Source organism: Furipterus horrens, unplaced genomic scaffold (assembly GCF_987537825.1).
Source record: "Furipterus horrens unplaced genomic scaffold, mFurHor1.1.pri manual_scaffold_5, whole genome shotgun sequence".
NCBI classification, from domain to species: Eukaryota; Metazoa; Chordata; class Mammalia; order Chiroptera; family Furipteridae; genus Furipterus; species Furipterus horrens.
This window is the reverse complement of record NW_028327175.1, coordinates 122,405,624-122,424,534: the sequence shown is the minus strand read 5'-3', so window position 1 is coordinate 122,424,534 and position 18,911 is coordinate 122,405,624. Positions and strand designations below refer to the sequence as shown.

General features: G+C 51.3%; 1 protein-coding gene across 2 annotated transcripts; it reads right to left on the bottom strand.

Annotated features, from left to right (window-relative positions):
- Positions 1–208: 208 nt before the first annotated feature.
- FBXL19 (F-box and leucine rich repeat protein 19) lies at positions 209–18,585 on the bottom strand. 2 transcript variants are annotated; one of them, XM_090277639.1, is made up of 11 exons: positions 18,327–18,585; positions 16,871–17,071; positions 15,095–15,238; positions 14,889–14,975; positions 14,577–14,795; positions 13,914–14,075; positions 12,373–12,884; positions 5,567–5,730; positions 5,315–5,476; positions 803–1,021; positions 209–695 (listed from the first exon to the last, which is right to left on the bottom strand). In XM_090277639.1, exons 2-11 carry the CDS (start codon positions 17,045–17,047, stop codon positions 517–519), a joined length of 2,025 nt encoding a protein of 674 aa, XP_090133765.1. In that variant the 5' UTR covers positions 17,048–17,071; positions 18,327–18,585; the 3' UTR covers positions 209–516. The 2 variants fall into 2 exon arrangements, with proteins under 2 accessions (XP_090133765.1, XP_090133766.1); XM_090277640.1 differs by having other exon boundaries at positions 210–695; positions 14,043–14,075.
- Positions 18,586–18,911: the final 326 nt, after the last annotated feature.

The window sequence follows — 18,911 nt, the reverse complement described above, 5'->3', positions numbered from 1 at the left end:
CTGAGTCCCCCTACCTCTAACACTTGGGCTCCCCAATTAATTGCTCCTCTGGTTTCTCTTTTTGCCCCCTCCCCTCCCAACTCCAAATACCTGGTCTGTTACCTGCACCGTTGGTGGTCTGCTTTCTGCCCCTCCACCTCCCCCAACCCCTGGCTCCCAGTATCCTGTGTGCAGATATGTTTCCCCCATTCTCCCTCCCTCGGACTTGCACCTTACCCCCCTCCCACCATCCCTTTGGCTCAGCAACCCCTAGTACCTCTGACCCCACTCCCCCCAGGGGATGGACAATGAAGCAAGTGGAAAGGGGAGGAGATGGGAAGGAGAGACCCCCAGAAATATCAGTGCAGGGGGTAAAGAGTAGGGAGGCTGGCTCAAGTCCCTGGGCAGGAATCCCAAGTCAGAAAACTCAGGAATCCCAAGTCATGAGGTGGGTAACCTGGCCTCCTGGGAGGAGTGAATTGAAGGCCCGAGGTCCAGGCTCCTGACGAGTCCTGGGGGAGGGTGGGGGGCACCCAACTAGCTGTCCTTGAGAAGCAGCTTTTCCTCTGGGCAGCGGAAGGGGCCGGGGGGCCCAGCAGCTGCCAGCCGGGCACAAGCTTCTGGTGAGAGCTGGCGGCAGGAGCGCAGGTCTAGGCGGCGTAGGCGAGGGCAGCGGCGGAACAGCGGAAGGCAATGGTCAGTGAGGCGGTGGCAACCTGGGGATGGGGCAATGGTAGCCAACACCAGGAAAGTGAGTAGGGGTAAGCACTGGTCATGGGGACCAACAGGCTAGCAGGATGGACAGACAGGGGACCATGCTTACCAGCGAGATTGAGGTGTACCAGGGTCTCTCGGAGTGGGGAGGTCGGGGCCGTGAGGAGATGGACACTGGGGTCCCCGACATGGGCGCAGTGGCTCAAGTCCAGGGCACTCAGATGGGGTGCATGGCGCAGCAGGAGCCGCAGGGAGGCATCTGTCAGCTCCAGGCCTGCCAAGCGGAGCTCTGCTACCCCCTGCAGCCGCCCACGGCTCTCTGTTTGCCCTGGACAAGTACACAAGAGGTCAGCACTTCCCTCTGCTTCCATACCTACAACTAGGCATCCAGACCAACTATGTTTCTATACCCATATTTCTCACTGTCCCCAAATCTGCTCCCACTATATGTGAGCCTCACTGGTGCTCTCTGTGTGGCCTGCTCTTCACCCAAACACCCATATACCTGACCTCATCTCATCTATTCATTTGCTCACATTGCCTCCTTGGTGAGGTCTGCCATGATTACTCCATTAGAAACTATAATACTCCACAAAGTCCTATCCCTTCCCTGTATTATTTTCCCCCCTTTCCCATCACCTCACATACATATATTTTTCTTTCCTTCCACTAGAATGTCAGTTCCATTAAGGCAAGAATTTTTATCTGTCTTGTTCTTGCTTTATCCCAACAATTGGGGCATACATGTTTAATATATGTCGCTCAACCAACAAGTAACATCCCTAACAGGACTGCCATTCCAGGCTGCTCTCACACTTCCCTCTCCTTCCATGATTAGTAAAGTCACCAACTGGATTTCTTTCTCTCCATTCCCCCTTCCACCACTCTGACTCAACACCATTCTTGCCTCAATTCCTGTCCCAGCCTCCTCACTCACTCTAGTCTCTCTTCTTCCTGGAATCCAAAGAAAGCCATTCTCAAACTCAAGTGGGACAATATCACTTCTCTGCTAAAAATTCTCTGACAGCACCTCAAAGAAGTCCAATCTCCTTGGTGGAACATTCTAGTTCCTGTAAGATTGTATCCCTTTCTCAGTTCTTAACTCCTCTCCCTCACCCCCAATAGTTGGGCCCAAACCCACAGGCAATCCTGCCCTGAGGCACTCTCCTGTGGCCACCTGTGCTCAGTCCTCTGCCTGGCCAGTGGCTCTGGCTTGCATATCTGAGTTCAGAGGCCTCCTCTTCTCCTGTCTCCAGGGTGGAGGAGCTTACACTGCTCATCTCTGTACCCAAAGCACAACATGGTCTGCTTCCCTTTTACTGTATCTACCACATTCCTGGCATCACAATGTCTGGTACACCTATGGTGCACCAACAGCCATTAACTGAACATTTGCCGTGGGCAAAACACAGGCTAAGTGGCTGTCTGCCCCTAGGTCAGTGGCTCTCACACTATGTCCCATGGAAGGCTGGTTAAAATGGATTGCTGGCCCTGCCCCCGGAGATTAGGTACTCTTAAGTTAGGGCCTCCGAGTTTATATTTCTACCAAGTTCACCAGTGATGTTGAAGCTGCTGGTCTGGAGACCACGCTTTAAGAACCACAGCCTAAGGAGATAAGTCCTCTGATTATCATTCCTGTTAGATGAGAAAATGGAGCTCAAATTATTAAGCAATCTGCCCAGTTGCATGACTGAAGTAACAAAGCCAGGACAGCAGACCCAGTGACTCCAAGTCCAAACTCTTATCACAACATTTTTTACCGCAGGCACCAGTCTAGCCTTTGGATAGATTAGATCAGATACACAAGTGTTTTGTGGAGTCTGCATAATGCTAGAAATTTTCTAAGCCATTAAGCCTATAAAAAGGATATTTTTATAAAGAAATTTAGACAGTGAGCTTTTCCTTGAGAATCCTAACATGTGGCATCACCTGACAATTGGCTGAAGCTGGGTTGCTAGGTGCTCCTTCCTAATGTCCTGCAACAAGCCCATCACTTGTTATCTGTCAGGCCCCTCTGGGTATTTGACTTTGCAAGCTCTGAATTCTACCTCCTCCTTTTGTTTTTGAGGAACTGAGAGCCTGGAGAGGGAATACATCTACAGATGCCCTCGACCTTGGGCCACAGCTAAAGCCATTAGAGGGAAGCAGAGGAAAGAGGGCACTGTGGCTTGGGTGGGGAAAAGGGAGCATCAGCGAGGGTTTCAGAGGTGGCAGCATATAAGAGGGGCCTTCAAGGACTGACCCTGCAGAGGTGGGAGAAGAGGACACCAGGCAGAAAATAGCAGTAGGTGAAAGCAAGAAGTAGAATTTTAAGTTTTGTTCTAGGAACGCTGTATGAACGAGGGAGCCAAGGTCAGAAAGGTAGGTATAGAGTTCTAACAGGCACAACAGGTCTCAAAGGCCTGGAAGACTCATCTTTGCAAGCTCCTGATAAAGAGGCTTAAACTGAAGTGAATTCAGGAAGGAGATGAGGTCAGTCTGCCAGCCAACCAGCACTTTCTCATCTCATGGAATGTACTATTTCCAGTGCCCACCCTTACCCGTGCCCAAATCTTCCTGGCTCAGTCTATTCCCAGTAAGAGCGGGCAATGGGTGAGCTCTGGTTTGGCTTGGCCTGTGTGACTTGCAGCAGTCACTCAACCCCTCTGGGTCTCTGGTGCCTCGTCCAGAAAATGCAAAGAATCCTAGCTGCTTCTCTACTCCTTTTTCTTTCCCTTTGTTTTTTAAAATATTTTATTTATTTATTTTCAGAGAGAGGGGAAAGGAGGGAGAAAGTGAGGGAGAGAAACATCGATGTGCGATGGGAACCCAGCCTGTAACCCAGGCATATGCCCTGCCCAGGAATTGAACCAACGACCTTTTGGTTCATAGGCTAGTGGTCAAACCACTGAGCTACAACAGCCAGGGCTCTCTCTACTCCTCTTTCAAGGATGCTGCGAAGGGGTGGGGGAGGAGAGGGTGGGAAGAAGGGAGCCTTGAAAGAGCTGTGAAAGGAAACAGATGTTAATCAAATCATTTCACAACTGTACACTGATCTGCTGGGAGGGGACTGCTCTCAAAGATGAAGAGGAACTCGGACCTCAATGGGGGAGAGAATCATTGAGGGCATCTAGGAGGAAGTGGCATTTACACTGCAGCCTGAAGGGTGATTAGGTATTAATTAGATCAAGGAAGATATAGAGCTTTCTAGGCCAAGAAGAGTGGGCAAAGGCCCTGGGGCTGGAGGAAACTTGGCAAGGAGGTTGAGGTGGCTAAAATGCAGGGATCACATACGTCAGCAGAAACCAGACCATGCCAAGCATTAGCAACTATAGTAAAATACTGACCTTTACCCAAAGAACACCGGAAAGCAACAAAAACCAATTTATAGCGCAGGACCGAAATGGCTAGATTTGTCTTTCTGGATGGTTCCCCTAACTTGAGTGTAGGGAACAGAATGGTGTGGACCAGGGAGGATGCTACTGTGAGCATCCCATCTCAACTAGACAAGGAGCCCCCAGGCCACAGAGTCGCTACCCCCATGCCTCTGAATGACCCCCAAAGTGACCAGGCCTTTGATCAGCTGACCAGCCTCAGCTCCCAGCATTGCGCTCATTCAATATGTGCCTCCTGCCCCACAAAAGAACTAATTTTGCTTTACACTCCCTAGAAAAACCCTGTCCCTTTCAGGACTCGGTTTAAATAGCTCCTTTCAAAGAGGGCTTCTTTCATTGCTTCCTACTCCCCCCACCACAGCCCTACCATACCATATCATGCCATATAATCTTCTATTTCTGAGTCTCTCTCTCCTGCACGACTGGGGTTCCACCAGGGTGGGGAATGGGGCTGATTCAGTTTGAGGTCTCCAGGGTCCTACACAGGACCAGCCCAGAATATATGTTCAACAAAAAGTGATTTTACGTGGCAGGGTACCTGGGCTTGACTCAAGGTGTTAAGAGGTGGCTGCTCTGACTGGAGAGATGATACCACTACCTCCACCCAACCTTCCAAGTCAATTGGCTTCCTCTTTCTGCTCTTTTCCCTGAGGAAAATCTTCATCATTTTATTTTAGGGCAAGGGAGTCTAGGGACCAAATCCATTGCTCAGTCATACTTTTACTGGGCCACATATGAATTTTAGAAGAATCTGAACTAATTTCATCATTTAAAAACCAGGATACGTCACAGAAACATACATATTTCTGGTTCCTCTTAACAAAGAGAACTGACTGGCCACACAGGGCCCCCATTCTTCCATGGCAATCGCCACTGCTCCCCTTGAAGGAGGCTCTCCTGTGGAGCCAACAATACCCAGTGACTTCACTCACACGCCCTGGCTTCTTCCAGAGTTCAATGTCATCCTCCTGTTCTATATTGTGCTTTATCCCATAATTCTCTCCCGCTGAAGGGCAGGGATGTTCCCCTACTCCTATCCTGTTCCTCCACTCCTATCACAGGGCCAAGTACACCGCAGGTGAGTGAATGAATGAACAATGGCCAAGCAGGGCCTTCCTGTTCAAACTTAAGTGTTCTGTCCTTTCTTCAAATCCTTTAACACCTAGCATGAGTCATAAGAGACCCTGGAGGCCTCATACCCTCACCTCACCCAACCCATTCTACATATGAGCCAACAGAGGCTGCACCTGGTTTGGTGTCAGGTGGAGGCAGCAGCAGCTCACGGAGCTGGGAGTCTTTAACATCCTCGATCCAGCGCAGGTCCAGAAGCCGCAGGGCTGGCAGTGGGGCTGAGCCCAGGGCAGAGACAGAGAGCCAAGAGCAGCCAGACAGCACCAGTTCCTGCAGGCCTGGGGGAAGTTAGGAAGCTGGTGCTAAGAGGGCTCTGTGCCAGGTCCATCCCCCACCTCACTCTGTTCGACCTCACCACTACGCCATACCTTGCAGTCGGTTCAGAAGCCACATAAGCTGCTTCTTGGAGACACCTGTCCAGCTGAGGTCCAGGGCTCGGGGCTGGCGACGAACCACACCACTAAGCATGGGTGGAGTGAGTGACTTCCGCCGGCTCAGATCCATTCGAGGCCACAGACGCTTGTCATAGCACCTGCCGGCCACAAGGGGTAGACAGAGCCCTCAGCTCTCAGGGAGCCCACAACCCTTACCACACTCAATGGTTCAACCCAGTTTTCTCCTGATCCACACAGAAGGTGGGAGGGGGTGTTGCAGGAAGCTTCAGGACCCAGGCCAAGAGCACTGAACCCTGAGAAAATCCATTCTTCTTGCGTGTTAGAGGCCTAGTTTAGAAAATGAAGATAACGATCCTTCCTTGGCCTGCCCCATGGGGCTGCTGTAAAATCAAATAAGGTCATTCTGGATTTTGTACCTTACAGCTCATAATTCATTCTGCCAAAGGTACACACAAACACCTATGTGCTGTATTTGCTGGAACACCAATGGGCTCTATCAGCACCCTCAACCCCCACCTTGGACTGCTCACTAAGTTATGTTGTTGGCTTCCTGGACACTTCTCATCTCCTCTATTAATTTCTGCCCTTGATTCACATCTGCCCCATCCTGATGGCCAGGTGCCTGAGGCTTGACTTAACAGGCCTATTTGCTCTCTTTACTCGATTACTGTGTCCCGCCAGCTACAATGTAGGCTCCGTAAGGGCAGATATGGCTTTTCCCTTTGGTTTCCCCAAATACCCAGCACTGTGCCAGGTGCACAGTAGGTCATCTGTTGCACATCTGTTGAAGGAATAAATGGTGCCAAGCTTCCACTGAACACCCCCCATGACATACTTCATTTATAGCTTTTCATTTATTCACTCAATGTTTATGGAAGACCTGGCAGGTCCAAGGTATTGAAGCTACCAAGATGAATGAGGCCTGAACATAGTTAAAACAGGTTTCCTGATCCCAGCATTTCTGAGAGCCTTGACTAGTCCAACGTGAAGTGAACTGGGAAAGGGCTTCCCAAACTTATTTCACCAGGGAACCCTTCCCTACCTCTCCCAAGGATATCTATAAATACTCTGTGGTACACTGAAGTTCCTTGAGACTCCCTTTGAAAATTCTTTTTATTGCAGTAATTCTTGAAGGCATGTCAGGAATTCCCTGCTGGGCTAGAAGAACTGTGTCAGAAGAGCAGGGGTGGGGAGAGGCCCAGAAAGCTGTATCGCCCCCCCCCCCATCCCCCCAATTCTGAAGGGCTTTTTTCTTCAAGAAGCTCTGGACTAGAACAGTGATCCTCGAATCCCAGTCATTCATTATCCACCCATCTGCAAAACATGAATTGATATTTAAATTTATCCCCACTATGCACTTAAAACCAGCATTGTTTCACATAACTGTGTTAACCATAGAAATAAAAACAATAAAACGAGACCAGGGTTATTAAAATTCTAGCTGAGTGTTGCTGTGGCTTTAGGCTACCTCCTAGAGACTATTTTTGTTAATCACGGAGATAAGTATAAGAAAGGTATTAAAGGTACAAAAGCACACAATGGAGAGACTTCCTTTCAAAATTAATAAAAGAATTAAGCCATGTTTTTGTACCATTTAAAACTGCTGGGTATACTCCAGAGTCCCAGGGTGACATGTCAGGGAATGCTGGAGGCACAGACATCAAGGCTTCAATCTCAACAACTCCACCTCTCTGTCCTGCTTATCACCTCCTACCATTCCCCCTCCACTGGCATGCTAGCCTCTCGCTCTCCTGGTTCCATCCACTCAACCAATAACATCTGCAAATCCCTCCAATTCTAAAAAGGACAAAAAACCAAAACAAAAACCCAGCTTCTGTCCCTAGGTCTTACCCCTTTTCCTCTTTTTACCTAGTAAAACCCTGCTCCACCCAAAACCTCTCTTTGACCACTTTGACCCATTCTTGAGTCCCAGCTCAACTATACTACCACCTTGAAGCTCCTCCTGGATCTTCCATGGTTAGAAGGGAACCCTTCTCCCTGGAGGCACACACAGGCCTCCAACTGTTTCTGCATTCTATTCACGAAAGCCAGGCCAAACCACCTGCCTGACTGTTGACACACAAGGCTGTCTGGTGCCAACACATTTTGGTCCATGATGTGCTGGAAATGCCAACCAACCCACATCCTTCAAGGTTCAGCTCCACTACCTCAGGTTCCAGAAAGTCTCCCCTGATTTTTCTTTGCTGGAGCTAATTGGTCCCTTTACCCTTGTATGACCAGGACACTAGGTTTAAACCTCAGAGTGGCAACCAACAGTCAACGAGGGCCCCACCAATACTAAGTGTCCAGCCTCCACTGGGCACGAAGCAGTCAGAAAATGGGGGAGACACAGTCCACAGAAACTAAAGCAACAAAAGAGATGATAAGAGTCGAGAGGACTGGGACAGGGGAGCCTCCCAGGGAGACAATGCATGATGAGACTTTAAGGACAGCAGTCATTATTCCAGTGAGGAGAGAGGAGGAAGAGAGTGTACATTTCAGATGGGGAAGAACTACTTTCTAGGTCTAGGACGCACAGTGAAAACAGAGAGCTCTGAGAAACTCAGGCAGCAGGAACAAAGGGCAATCCATCATCTCATAACAATGAGAATGATGACGACTATGGCATGAATAACTAGTGTTTATCACTATGTGCCAGGTACTGCTCTATGCATTAAGCACTTAACCTCACAACAGCCCTAGAAGGTAAATAACTGTTATCATCTCCTTTTTCAAGTAAAGGAAAATGAGGCTCAGAGAGGTTTAAGAAACATGTTCAAGGTACCACAGCTACAAAATGACAGCAGAGCCACGGCTTAAACCAGACTCGTCTGGATCGAGAGCCTGAACTTGGCTAAGTGTGGAAGAGGCAGGGGTGAGGCCACAGAGGAGGCCTAAGGTAGGGCTGACATGTCAAGAAGGGCTAGAATGCCAGGCTGGACTGTCACGGCCATGGAGCCCAGAGGTGAGGGGTGTAAGCACTATGAATCTCGAAATCCAAGCTCTGCCACTTCTGTGCTTTGAGTCGCCTTAGGCAAGTCACTTGTCCTCTCTGGGCCATTTTCCAAACCATAAAAGGGAAAGTATGCAGCACTTACTTCAAAGCTTCGCTGCAAAGATGGAGGGAGATAGATAGTACAGAAGTGTTCAGTGCAGTCCCTGGGTCACAGTTCGTGTCCAGAGGTCCAACAGGACTGCGGGAATTCACCGTGAGAGGAGAGGGGAGCCACGGATGGACTCTTTCTATGCTGGGGAACAATGCTAAGGCAGAAAACAGGAAGAACTCTTAAGAAGCTAAGGCGTGCCATTATCTAGGCAGATCAGGGCCTGATGTTCAAGTTCTCTAACCCATTCACTTTACCCTTGACTCCAGCCACCCCCTGACCAAGTAAGTCATCCCCCTACTAAGCCCACCTCCAAAATCCTAAATTCTAGTCCTCTAACCCACCCCACCCCCACCCTCACCCCCCACTGCAGAGGCCCTCTGGGACAGAGACGTAGCAGCCCAAACTGGTATCTATAAGGAGTTCAACAGCTTCCTGGGCTTCAGCCAAAGCCATTTCTTCCCTTTCAGCTCTCTGGGATCCCTGATGCCACCACTGTCCTCTAATCTGTCCTTCTCTAAGTCTTTACTCACAACCCCAACTGGCCTTGACCCTGTGTTCAGTCCCTCCCTTGTCACCCTTCTCTACCCACGTCCTCCGAAGTCCCAGCCCTCTTCCCTGCAACTCGACAATTCCTCTACACTTCTTCTGCCTGCCTTCTCTCCCCCCACTCTTGGTAGATCATTTTGCCTCCCAGTTCCAAGAGAAGATAGAAGCTACCAGAGAAGAAAGTCTGCAACTTCCTGCTCTCCCACCTACAAATTCTCCAGTCCCACCCTCACTACCTCTTTACACTCCATCTTGATTTCTTCACTGTCATTCATTCATTCAATGAGTATTTTTTTAGCGCCTACTGTATGCCAGGTGCATTTTCAAAACCAGGGTACAGCAGCAAACAAACAGGTAGTGTCCCTTCCTTGAAGCTGATGTCCTCAACCCTATGTGACCTGGCTTTGGTCCCCCACCCGCATGTAGAACAGCCAAGGATACAAAGTCCTCCTTGTAGCAAAATCTAACCGCTACTCTGGTCCTTGATCTCCCATGACCTTTTGCCAACATTCATCATTCGCTCCTTCCTCAATCTCTCTCCCTTAGAACACACCTCCACCCTGACCTCCTCCAAGTCTCCAGCTACTCTTTCTCTAACTCACAAGCACTGACATTCTGCCTCCTGCTTTCTTCCTTGAACCTGATACCTATAGGTTAGAAACTCCCAGACGTGGGTCTTTCTCTTGGTAGATCCTTTCGCCTTCCAGTTCCAAGAGGACAGAAGCCACCAGATAGGAAGACATGCAACTGCCTGCTCTCCTACCTGTTTGTCCACTGCTGTGTCCCAAGTTTCTAAACTCAGATCTTTCTCTTGAGCCTCAGATTTGTACATCCAGCTGTTTTCCTACTCGCTCCCGACTGGCCCACAAACCTTTCAGACCAAACATGTCGAATCTCTGCACTTCACTTTCCCCTAGAACTTTATTCTCTTCCGTGGTATTCCTGAGCGTGAGGAATGGCACTTGCTCTCCCAGGCTTGTGGGGCAGAAACTCAGTTGAAAGTCACCCTGTTGCCCAATAGCCACCTAGTCACCAAATCCAAGCTATTCTGCTTCTTAAAAATTTCTCGACCTGAGTCCCTCTTCTCCATCCCCACTACCCCTGCTTCTGCCCCCAGTCCTGACAAAGCCTCCTGACTGTTCCTACTGTGCCCCACCCCACAGGCCCCTGGTCCCCCTGGATGATAGTACCCCTTAGCCTCTTAAGAGTTCTTCCTGTTTTCTGCCTTAGCATTGTTCCCCAGCATAGAAAGAGTCCATCCGTGGCTCCCCTCTCCTCTCACGGTGAACTCCCGCAGTCCTGTTGGACCTCTGGACACGAACTGTGACCCAGGGACTGCACTGAACACTTCTTCTGTACTATCTATCTCCCTCCATCTTTGCAGCGAAGCTTTGAAGTAAGTGCTGCATACTTTCCCTTTTATGGTTTGGAAAATGGCCCAGAGAGGACAAGTGACTTGCCTAAGGCGACTCAAAGCACAGAAGTGGCAGAGCTTGGATTTCGAGATTCATAGTGCTTACACCCCTCACCTCTGGGCTCCATGGCCGTGACAGTCCAGCCTGGCATTCTAGCCCTTCTTGACATGTCAGCCCTACCTTAGGCCTCCTCTGCCTCTTCCACACTTAGTCAAGTTCAGGCTCTTGATCCAGACGAGTCTGGTTTAAGCCCTGGCTCTGCTGTCATTTTGTAGCTGTGGTACCTTGAACATGTTTCTTAAACCTCTCTGAGCCTCATTTTCCTTTACTTGAAAAAGGAGATGATAACAGTTATTTACCTTCTAGGGCTGTTGTGAGGTTAAGCGCTTAATGCATAGAGCAGTACGTGGCACACAGTAAACCTGGATAAACAGTAGTTATTAGTGCCGTAGTGATCATCATCAATAAAGGAAAAAACCCACCATTAAGTAATGCTTTGGTTCTCCTGGTGCAACAGATGAAGAAAATGAGGCACAGAGAAGTTAAGAAACTAGCCCAATGGCATACAGCTCAGGAGAAGAGGAAAACTGAACCACAGGCATTTTCCTCCAGAGGCTGCATGCCTATCCTCTTAGCTCTAAGCCTCCAGAGACCAGCAGGCATGAAACTAGGACCCAGAACCCAAAGGAAACGGATGGGAGTTTGAGTCCGCCCACTAACTTGCACTGTGACCTCAGGTGTCCCTCATTTCCCCACAGGGCTGCTATTACGAAGAACAAATCAGCTAACATTTGCAAAATGGACAACAGGATGACTGTTCCACAGTAAATGCCTGAGAAAGAAAGGCCTGAATTTACTCATTTAATACAATGTTTCTTGAGCATCTACACTGCCCCTTGTCCTGTGCTGGGAACACGGAGATAAAACAGACACAGTTACTGTAGCATTCCAGAAACTGACTGGAACATGAAAATGAATAAAGGAATGAAGGCTCATCAACATGCAGAAGGCCTCCTACTGCTGTGAGGGGAACAGAGTGCCATGAGAGTTTGATTGGGGAGTGGAAGACCAAGGGTTTGGAAGAATGAAGGAGATTTCTGAAAGAACAAGGTTCAGGAAGCAGTGGAGAGATGGGGGAGGACAGGCAGAGGGAGTTGATGGTGGCTCTGGGACATGAGGAGGTTATTTGGGGTCAGGAGGCCCAGGTATGGCTGTCTTTGAGAGGGCTGGGGCCACATCAGCAAAGAGCTTTCTTACATGTAAATGGAACATTTAGATTGTCCTCAGAAGAGAAAATGTGAAAAGGAAACGAAATGATGCATATATGGCAGTCAGTACTATGCTTGGCACATACTGAACACTCGTAAATGATATTCTTAACAGGAAAGATTCGGGAGCAAGATGGCCTGGGTTAAAATTCCTGGTTATACTGCTTCCTCTCCACGTGACCTTGACACCTCTACTTCATCTGTAAAAGGGAATAATAGTACCTACCTCACAAAGTTGGTATGAAGGTTAAATGAGCTAAGAAATGGAAAGCAGCCTGGGCATAGTAAACACAGAACTATCATGCTATAGTATGCACATACTACAGAAGTATTATCAACACAAGAACAGTGATCAGGAAGGAATTATCAGGAACCAGTTGCAAGTCACACCGAAAGTGAGAAGGGTGTCAGCAGCAGAACCTAGGCCTATGCAGGCCACTCACCAGCGGCTCCAAGTCCTGCAGACTCGCATGCAAATACACAGCTCTCGGGGCCCAAGGTGCTGGAAGACACGAAGCCAGGCAGCACGGGGCAGAGGGTGGTCGGATCCAGCAGCCAAAGGCAGTGTGTCAGGCTCAGGACTTCGAGGTGGGGGCCGTACCACATGCCTTTCCAGCTGTGGGGGCCGGGGCGGTGGGGCAGGGCCCAAGGGCCAACTGAGGAGGGGCCCCCCACTGCCAGGGCGTACAGCGCGTCGTCCCCCACGGTTCTCCTTCTCGCCTGAGCTGCCCCGGGCTGGCCGTCGCCCATTCCGGGCCTCACCAGGGGCCTCATCCTCACTCAGCGATGTGCCTGATGAGTCAGAGTCTGAGTCTGAGTCCGAGGAGGACGAGGAGGTGTCAGGTACCCGCTCTAGCAACTGGCACATCCGCTTGAAACGCTCTAACTTCTCCCTCTGTGGTGATGGGGATGGCACTGCTGGGCCCTCAGCAGAGGCCAAAGGTGGTTTTGGTTTCTGCAGGGATAGAGGAAGATTGTTCTAGAGTCTGACACACACTTTCTTGCTTCCCTGCCCCTAAGGCGTCACCAGGGGATGACTAGCCCAAGGGACATTCCTAGGTTCCAGCACTGGTTCTGAACAATGTAAGGTATCAGTCAAGATATGTCCCTTTGGATTTCACTTTCCTTATCTGTCACATGAAGGCACAAGCAGTATGCTATGGAAAACAGAGATCCAGTTTTGAGTATTGGCTTGGCTCTCAACTCTCTGTATGACCTTGGGAAGCCCCTGCCTCACTATCTATGACATGGGATGTTGGACTAGACAATTCCTAATGTCTAGTCAACAATATGAGAATGACGAAGATCATCTGGTCCCAGGCAGAGCATCACATCACCACAGTGCTTGAAGAGTGGCAACTTGGGTCATTCTTTTTAGACATGAGGAAAATAGGCTCAGAGAGATTAACTGCCAAAGTGACAAATGGCAGAGGCAGGATTTGAATGTAACCAGGCAGACCGCTGGATTTAGTGAGTCCATGAAAAGTGACATCTGATTTCTACCTTTGCTGTGTGATATCAGGCAAGTCTTTTAACCTCTCTGGGCCTCATTTTCCTCGAATCTAGTTAAGTTTTAAAGTTTACAAAACCCATCATTTACTTTCAGTAGATTTAAACAGTTCTGTAAGACAGGTGGATAAGGAAGGTAGTATTATCTTCATTTCCCAGATAAAAAAACTGAGGCTCAGAGCAGCTTACAAGTTGCCAAGACCTCACAGGGATTAAGCAGGCAGGGATCTGGACTCAGTTCTTTCCCTTAAGGTTTGGGAAGATGATACAAAAGGGTCAGATAATACCCCAAGGGTTCTTGGAAAGTCAAGGGCTCTTATGGCCTGGCCCAACCCACTCTCCTCCTCTACTCTTCCCAAGGGTCCAGATGAGACAGGGGCAGGACATGGTGAGCAGGAAGGAACAGACCTAGGTCTCTAGGATGGAGGGTGGGCAAGGAAAGATGGGAGAGGGAGGAAGAAGATCCCCGGCACACCTCCCAGTTCTCGGGAGGGAGACCAGGGTGGCAGGATGAGAATGCCTGGCTTGGATTCAGAACCCTGGGGGGCAGAAGGCTTGGGCTGCCTGGGTCCGATCCTTGGAGGAGGCAGGCATCTCCACCCACCTTCTTCAGATGCCTCTCCCGGCCTCCTTTCACCTACCAGGGAAAGAGGAAGATATGGGGAAAAGGAGAGACCCATTAGCCCCTCATTGTCCACAAAACTAAGATCCATGCCCTCCTCTTGGACTACAAGTCCCAGAAACCCCTACCTCAAGGAGAACTGAGCATGCTCACCTTCTAAACAGTGTCCTGGCTCAGTGAGCATGCTCTCATCTTCCCTTTTCCCCTTCTCCAGCCCTTCTGAACTCCTCCCCTTCTTCCTCTGTAGCAGCTTTGAGTATGCTCCTCCTCTAATCCTTAAAAGTACCCAGGGCTCCCAAAACTTCCCTGCCCAGTGCCAGCTGCACCTCACCTGTACCTCTCCTCCACACTGAGCATGCCCCATCCTCACCGCAACACATCCCGAACTACATTTTCCAACAACCTGAGGGAATCCACGGGACACTGTCCCTCAGGCCCACCCTCCCCCAAAAGGAACAGTCCTACCCCTCTCAGAGTCCGTTGGGCTGAACCTATTGAGCATGCTCCCTGGCTCACCTTTTTCCTTGGGGTAGGGGGCTCATTCCCTGCCTCCCTCTCCTTTCTTTTGGGGGGCCCAGGCACGTCCTCTGGGGGGGGGCCAGCAGGCAGGGGGCCCTTGCGCCTGGGTGGGGGTGGCGGAAGTGGGGGCTCCTCCGTCAGCTTCCATCCACTCCCCAGGCTGGCACTCTCCTCGCCGTTGTCAGCCCTGCGGCGGCCTGGTCCCTCGCCTGAATCCTGAAGAGATGGATGCTGGGGGTGAGATTCTTCACAGCTCCCTGACCCACTGCCTGCTGAGAGGCCAGCACCCAGCCCAGTCTCTGCCCCTACCTTGCTAGTCCGGCCTTCCTGAGTACAGCGAGGGCACTCCCAGCAGTTAGGAATTTCCGCATTGATGACACCCTCAGCCTTCCCCATCTGTGGGCAGAAGGCAGGAAGTATACAGGGTATCCATGAACCCAGAGGCAGTGTTCTCCACCTCCTTGCTCCCTGCCAATCTGCCCCATCCCAGACTCCAGGGTCCCCAGGGCCATCACCTTCAGGCAGCCAGGGTGGACGATCTCATTGCAGATTGTACACTCCATGAGGCTCAAACCAAATTTCTCTTCCTCTCCCTCCACTGTGTCTTCCTTCCCAGCCTCCCCACACAGGAGGCACACAGCTGTGTGTGGGAGCACGGGCTGTTGGGGGAGAAGGGCCATCAGAAACCCTGAAGGCAAGCAACAAGGGGAAGACCCTTCTTTCTGGGAATCTTGGCCAGCTGTTGGGTGAGGTTCAGAATCTATGGGCCAAGCTGGGTAAAATCTTGAATTTTTTTTAATTCTCACCCGAGGAAATTTTCCATTGCTTTCTTTAGAGAGGAAAGGAGAAAGAGAAACATCAGTGCAAGAGAGAAGTACCAATTGGTTGCCTTTCCGTACATGCTCAGACCAGGGATTCAATCCACAACCCAGGCATGTGCCCTGACTAGAAATTGAACCTGTAACCTTTTGGTTACAGGACGACACTCCAAGCAAGCCACACGGCCCAGGGCTTAAATTTTTTATTTCCTCTTTCTTGAGCAACTCATTTAATCTCCTTATTTCTGTTTCTCCATTTGTAAAATGGGGAGGGGGGGCTAAGAACTTTATTGTGCAGAAGTGTTTTAAGAATGAGATAATGCAAGAGGAGCATTCAATACATATTTTGTTCTTACTGTTGTAAATGTTCAGCTGGATCCAGGGCCTGTGTGACCCTGAAATTGTAGCTGGTTTGGGGAGGAAGACAGACCACAAGCAAATACGACAATAATACTCAGAGAGGGCTGGAGGACATAAAACAGCAGCCTGGGAAGATTCTGAGTTTGCTCCACGGGCAGCCTAGGGTTGCTCTGGACCTCACAATGAACCCAGTTTGGGCAAGACCCCTGGAAACACTAAAGGCTGATCCTAGGGAAAAGGGAGCAGCCTTCAGATAATGACTTTGGGGAGGACAGTCATAATACTGAGTCATATTAGGGATGCTGAAGGTTGTGAGACAGGCTCAAGGAAGAAACAGGAGGAGGAAGAAGAAACAGAAAAGTGGACAAGAGCTGGGGGACAAAGAGAAGAAAGGGGCTGTGGGGTGAAGAGACCAAGCAGTGAAGAGTGGCTGGATGGAGAAAAGGAGGTGGTGGCGTGGGAAGGGGGCCACAGGACGCTGGTCGCTGCTCATAGCTGCTTGGGAATGGCTGCTCCCTCGAGTTCTAGGAAGTTCAAAGGATGAAGACAGCTGAGAAGAAACCTATGTTCCTTAGAGACCTACTGTGTGCTGGGCCTTGTAGCAGACACTTTCATATTTACGCTACTGTTATAACTCAGCAGAAGAAACATTTTGCACAAACTGGTACCTTAAGATTTGAAGTGATTTGCTCAAGGTCACACAAAGAGGTGAGCTTGGCCTCAAATCCAAGACCACTCTAGCAGGTGAGGAAGAAGCCACAGAAGGCTAAGACCTGTTCACAGGGACTTGCTTTTGGGGTGGACCCCTGTGCACAGATACCTCTAGGGAGCAGGATGAGAGGGGCCAGATTTTCCATAGGTCTGTACCTCTGAAAGTTGGGAAAAGTGTGATAGTAGAGAGTGAGTTGGATTCTTCTGTGTAATCTAACATTCCCTTCAACTTGAAGCTGAGGGGGAAAAAATGGGACTGATGGGACATTTGAACAAACAAGTGAATCAATAAGTCAACAAACAGCAACTCTACCCTAGGAAGCAGCCACCAGCCACCCCAGAAAGGCAGTTAGGACGGCTGGGGAAGGGCACCCAGAGTCCCAAAGCGAGGGCGGAACTCACGGCAGTGCACTGCCGGAGCAGGCAAGACTGCTTCATGCGCCCGGGCCCCCCGAACTTCTTCATGTCCCGGCAGAAGTGGCAGTCCCCGCACTCAGTTCGCACACAGGCCCGGCAGCGGCGGCAGCGGGTTCGGCGTCGGCGCGCTCCGGCCCCCGGTCCCCGGCTGCTCGACGACATTGGGGGCGTCAGCAACGCCGAGGGCTGTGGGTGAATGGGGACAGGGTCAGCTGGGCCTACTGCGGCCCTGACCGGGAACCTCCTGACAGCTCCCCCACTTCTAGGCAGCCAGAGCTGGTCCTCCTACCCGGGGTGATAAGGAACATGGCAGTCACTCCTCTTGTACGGGGTGGGGCAACCGCTGCCTCAAGTCCTCTCTTCCCCAAGCAGCTCACCTGGCTCCTCTGGGAGTCTGAGAACGGGCTCTCCGACCTCACTCCTCTAACACTTCCTCAAGTGCCCCCTTGGAAGACGAAGCGGCATGGGCCTCTCCACTGACATTCCCACATCAAAATTCCTTAGAAAGCAGGGGCTCCTTGTCTGCGGAGTTACGTTAGAAGTCCCAACTCTTACCTTGTTATCCAAATGTACTACACCCCACCCATGCTCTCCCAAGCCTAGAATTCCCCAGATGTACCTCCAAGAAAACCAGAGATTACTGGGTAGATGTTCCAGACCTTCTTCCCTCCTTCCTCTCTCATACACACACAACTTCTCTTCCTCCCAAACCTAGATATATGGTCGCCAGATCCAATGGGATCCTTGCTCCGCCCCACCCCACCCCTAAAAATTCGCTCTGCTGCCCAACTTCCTGGGTTCTGAGATACCACCTGAAACGCTGCTTCAGAATCCCTCCCCCTTACAAGATCTCAATTTCTTTACTCCCCATAGAGCTTCTTCTGCTCTAAGACACCCTCCATTTGTAGCTCCCAGGTCAACCTGGGCAACTTCCCAGATTCCCTGGGATTCTAGAACCCAGCCTGACATTTTTACACAACTCAGGATGGGCTGGTGCATGTGTCCCCCATCCCCAGGTTCCCAGTCTGCTTTCCATCCCTAATTGTCTAGATCCCTTGGGCTCCCCTTCCCATGGAAACCAAATCCTCCAAGATCCCAGCAAGCTTGGAGGGTCTGTCTCTTCATGGCCGGAGTCCTACCCCAGTTTCCCCCTTTTCAGGGACTTCTAGACCCATCTATGGGGATGGGGAAGGGACCCTCCAGGGGAGGGGCCTGGAGGGTAGCGACTGAAGGCCGGGATGGGGGTCTGCAAGGGGAAGCAGGGTCTAGGAAGGAAGGCCAATTCCCCCCGGGTAGAGTGGTAACAGGGTGAAGGACTGGAGATGAGGAGTTTGGAGCAGAGAAAGGGTAAGGCTGGGGGCGGGGAAGGTAGAGAGGCTGAGGATGAATGGGAGTGGGAGCTGCCTAGGTCTGGGGGTGAGGAGGAGCCGCATGAACCCACCTCACACGTGTCCCGGGAGCCATCTCTCCCTTCTCGGCAGCTCCCGGCGGGTCGGCGGCCATCGGCGGCGGGGGGGCCGGGCGGCGCGGGGCGCGGAACGCTCAGAACGCCAGGGTCCACGGCCCCCCGAGGGCGCTCGGCCCCTCCCTCCGGCGTTGGCCGGGACGGCGGCGAGTGAAGTTGGGGGACGCCGGGGGCGAGGCCCTCCCACGGGCTGCGGCGCGGCCCTTCCAGGGGGAGGTCCTGCTCTGGGGGGGGGGGGGGCTCAGTCCCTCAGTACCCCCCGGGCCAACAGGGATTCCTCGGGCTCAGGGTGGTCAGTTTCTGCCCGGGCCCCACTCAGTCCGGGGTCCGAGTCCCAGCTCCCCTCCCCCCACCCCTCCCCAGCACCCCCGACCCTTTAACTGGCCCCTTCCCAGCCCCCACTGTCCAGGGTTCCAGGTCCAGGCCTGGGCCCCCCACCGTTTCCGGGGTTCAAGCCCCGCCCACCGCCGGTTCCCGGGGAGGGGGGGGTCCCTGTAACCTGCCCCCCTCCCCTGGGCCTGCCCCTGGACTGCGGCTCCTTGCCCTACCACTATCTGATGA

What these genes read in the sequence shown, in the direction of transcription:
- FBXL19 (XM_090277639.1), bottom strand. Translation starts at nt 17,047, where the DNA reads ATGTCGTCGAGCAGCCGGGGACCGGGGGCCGGAGCGCGCCGACGCCGA. An exon ending in CCCCTACCCCAAGGAAAAAG is followed by an intron (nt 14,076 to 14,576) that starts GTGAGCCAGGGA and finishes TTTCCCTGGTAG; the next exon opens with GTGAAAGGAGGCCGGGAGAG. An exon ending in GCTTCTGAACCGACTGCAAG is followed by an intron (nt 5,477 to 5,566) that starts GTATGGCGTAGT and finishes AACTTCCCCCAG; the next exon opens with GCCTGCAGGAACTGGTGCTG.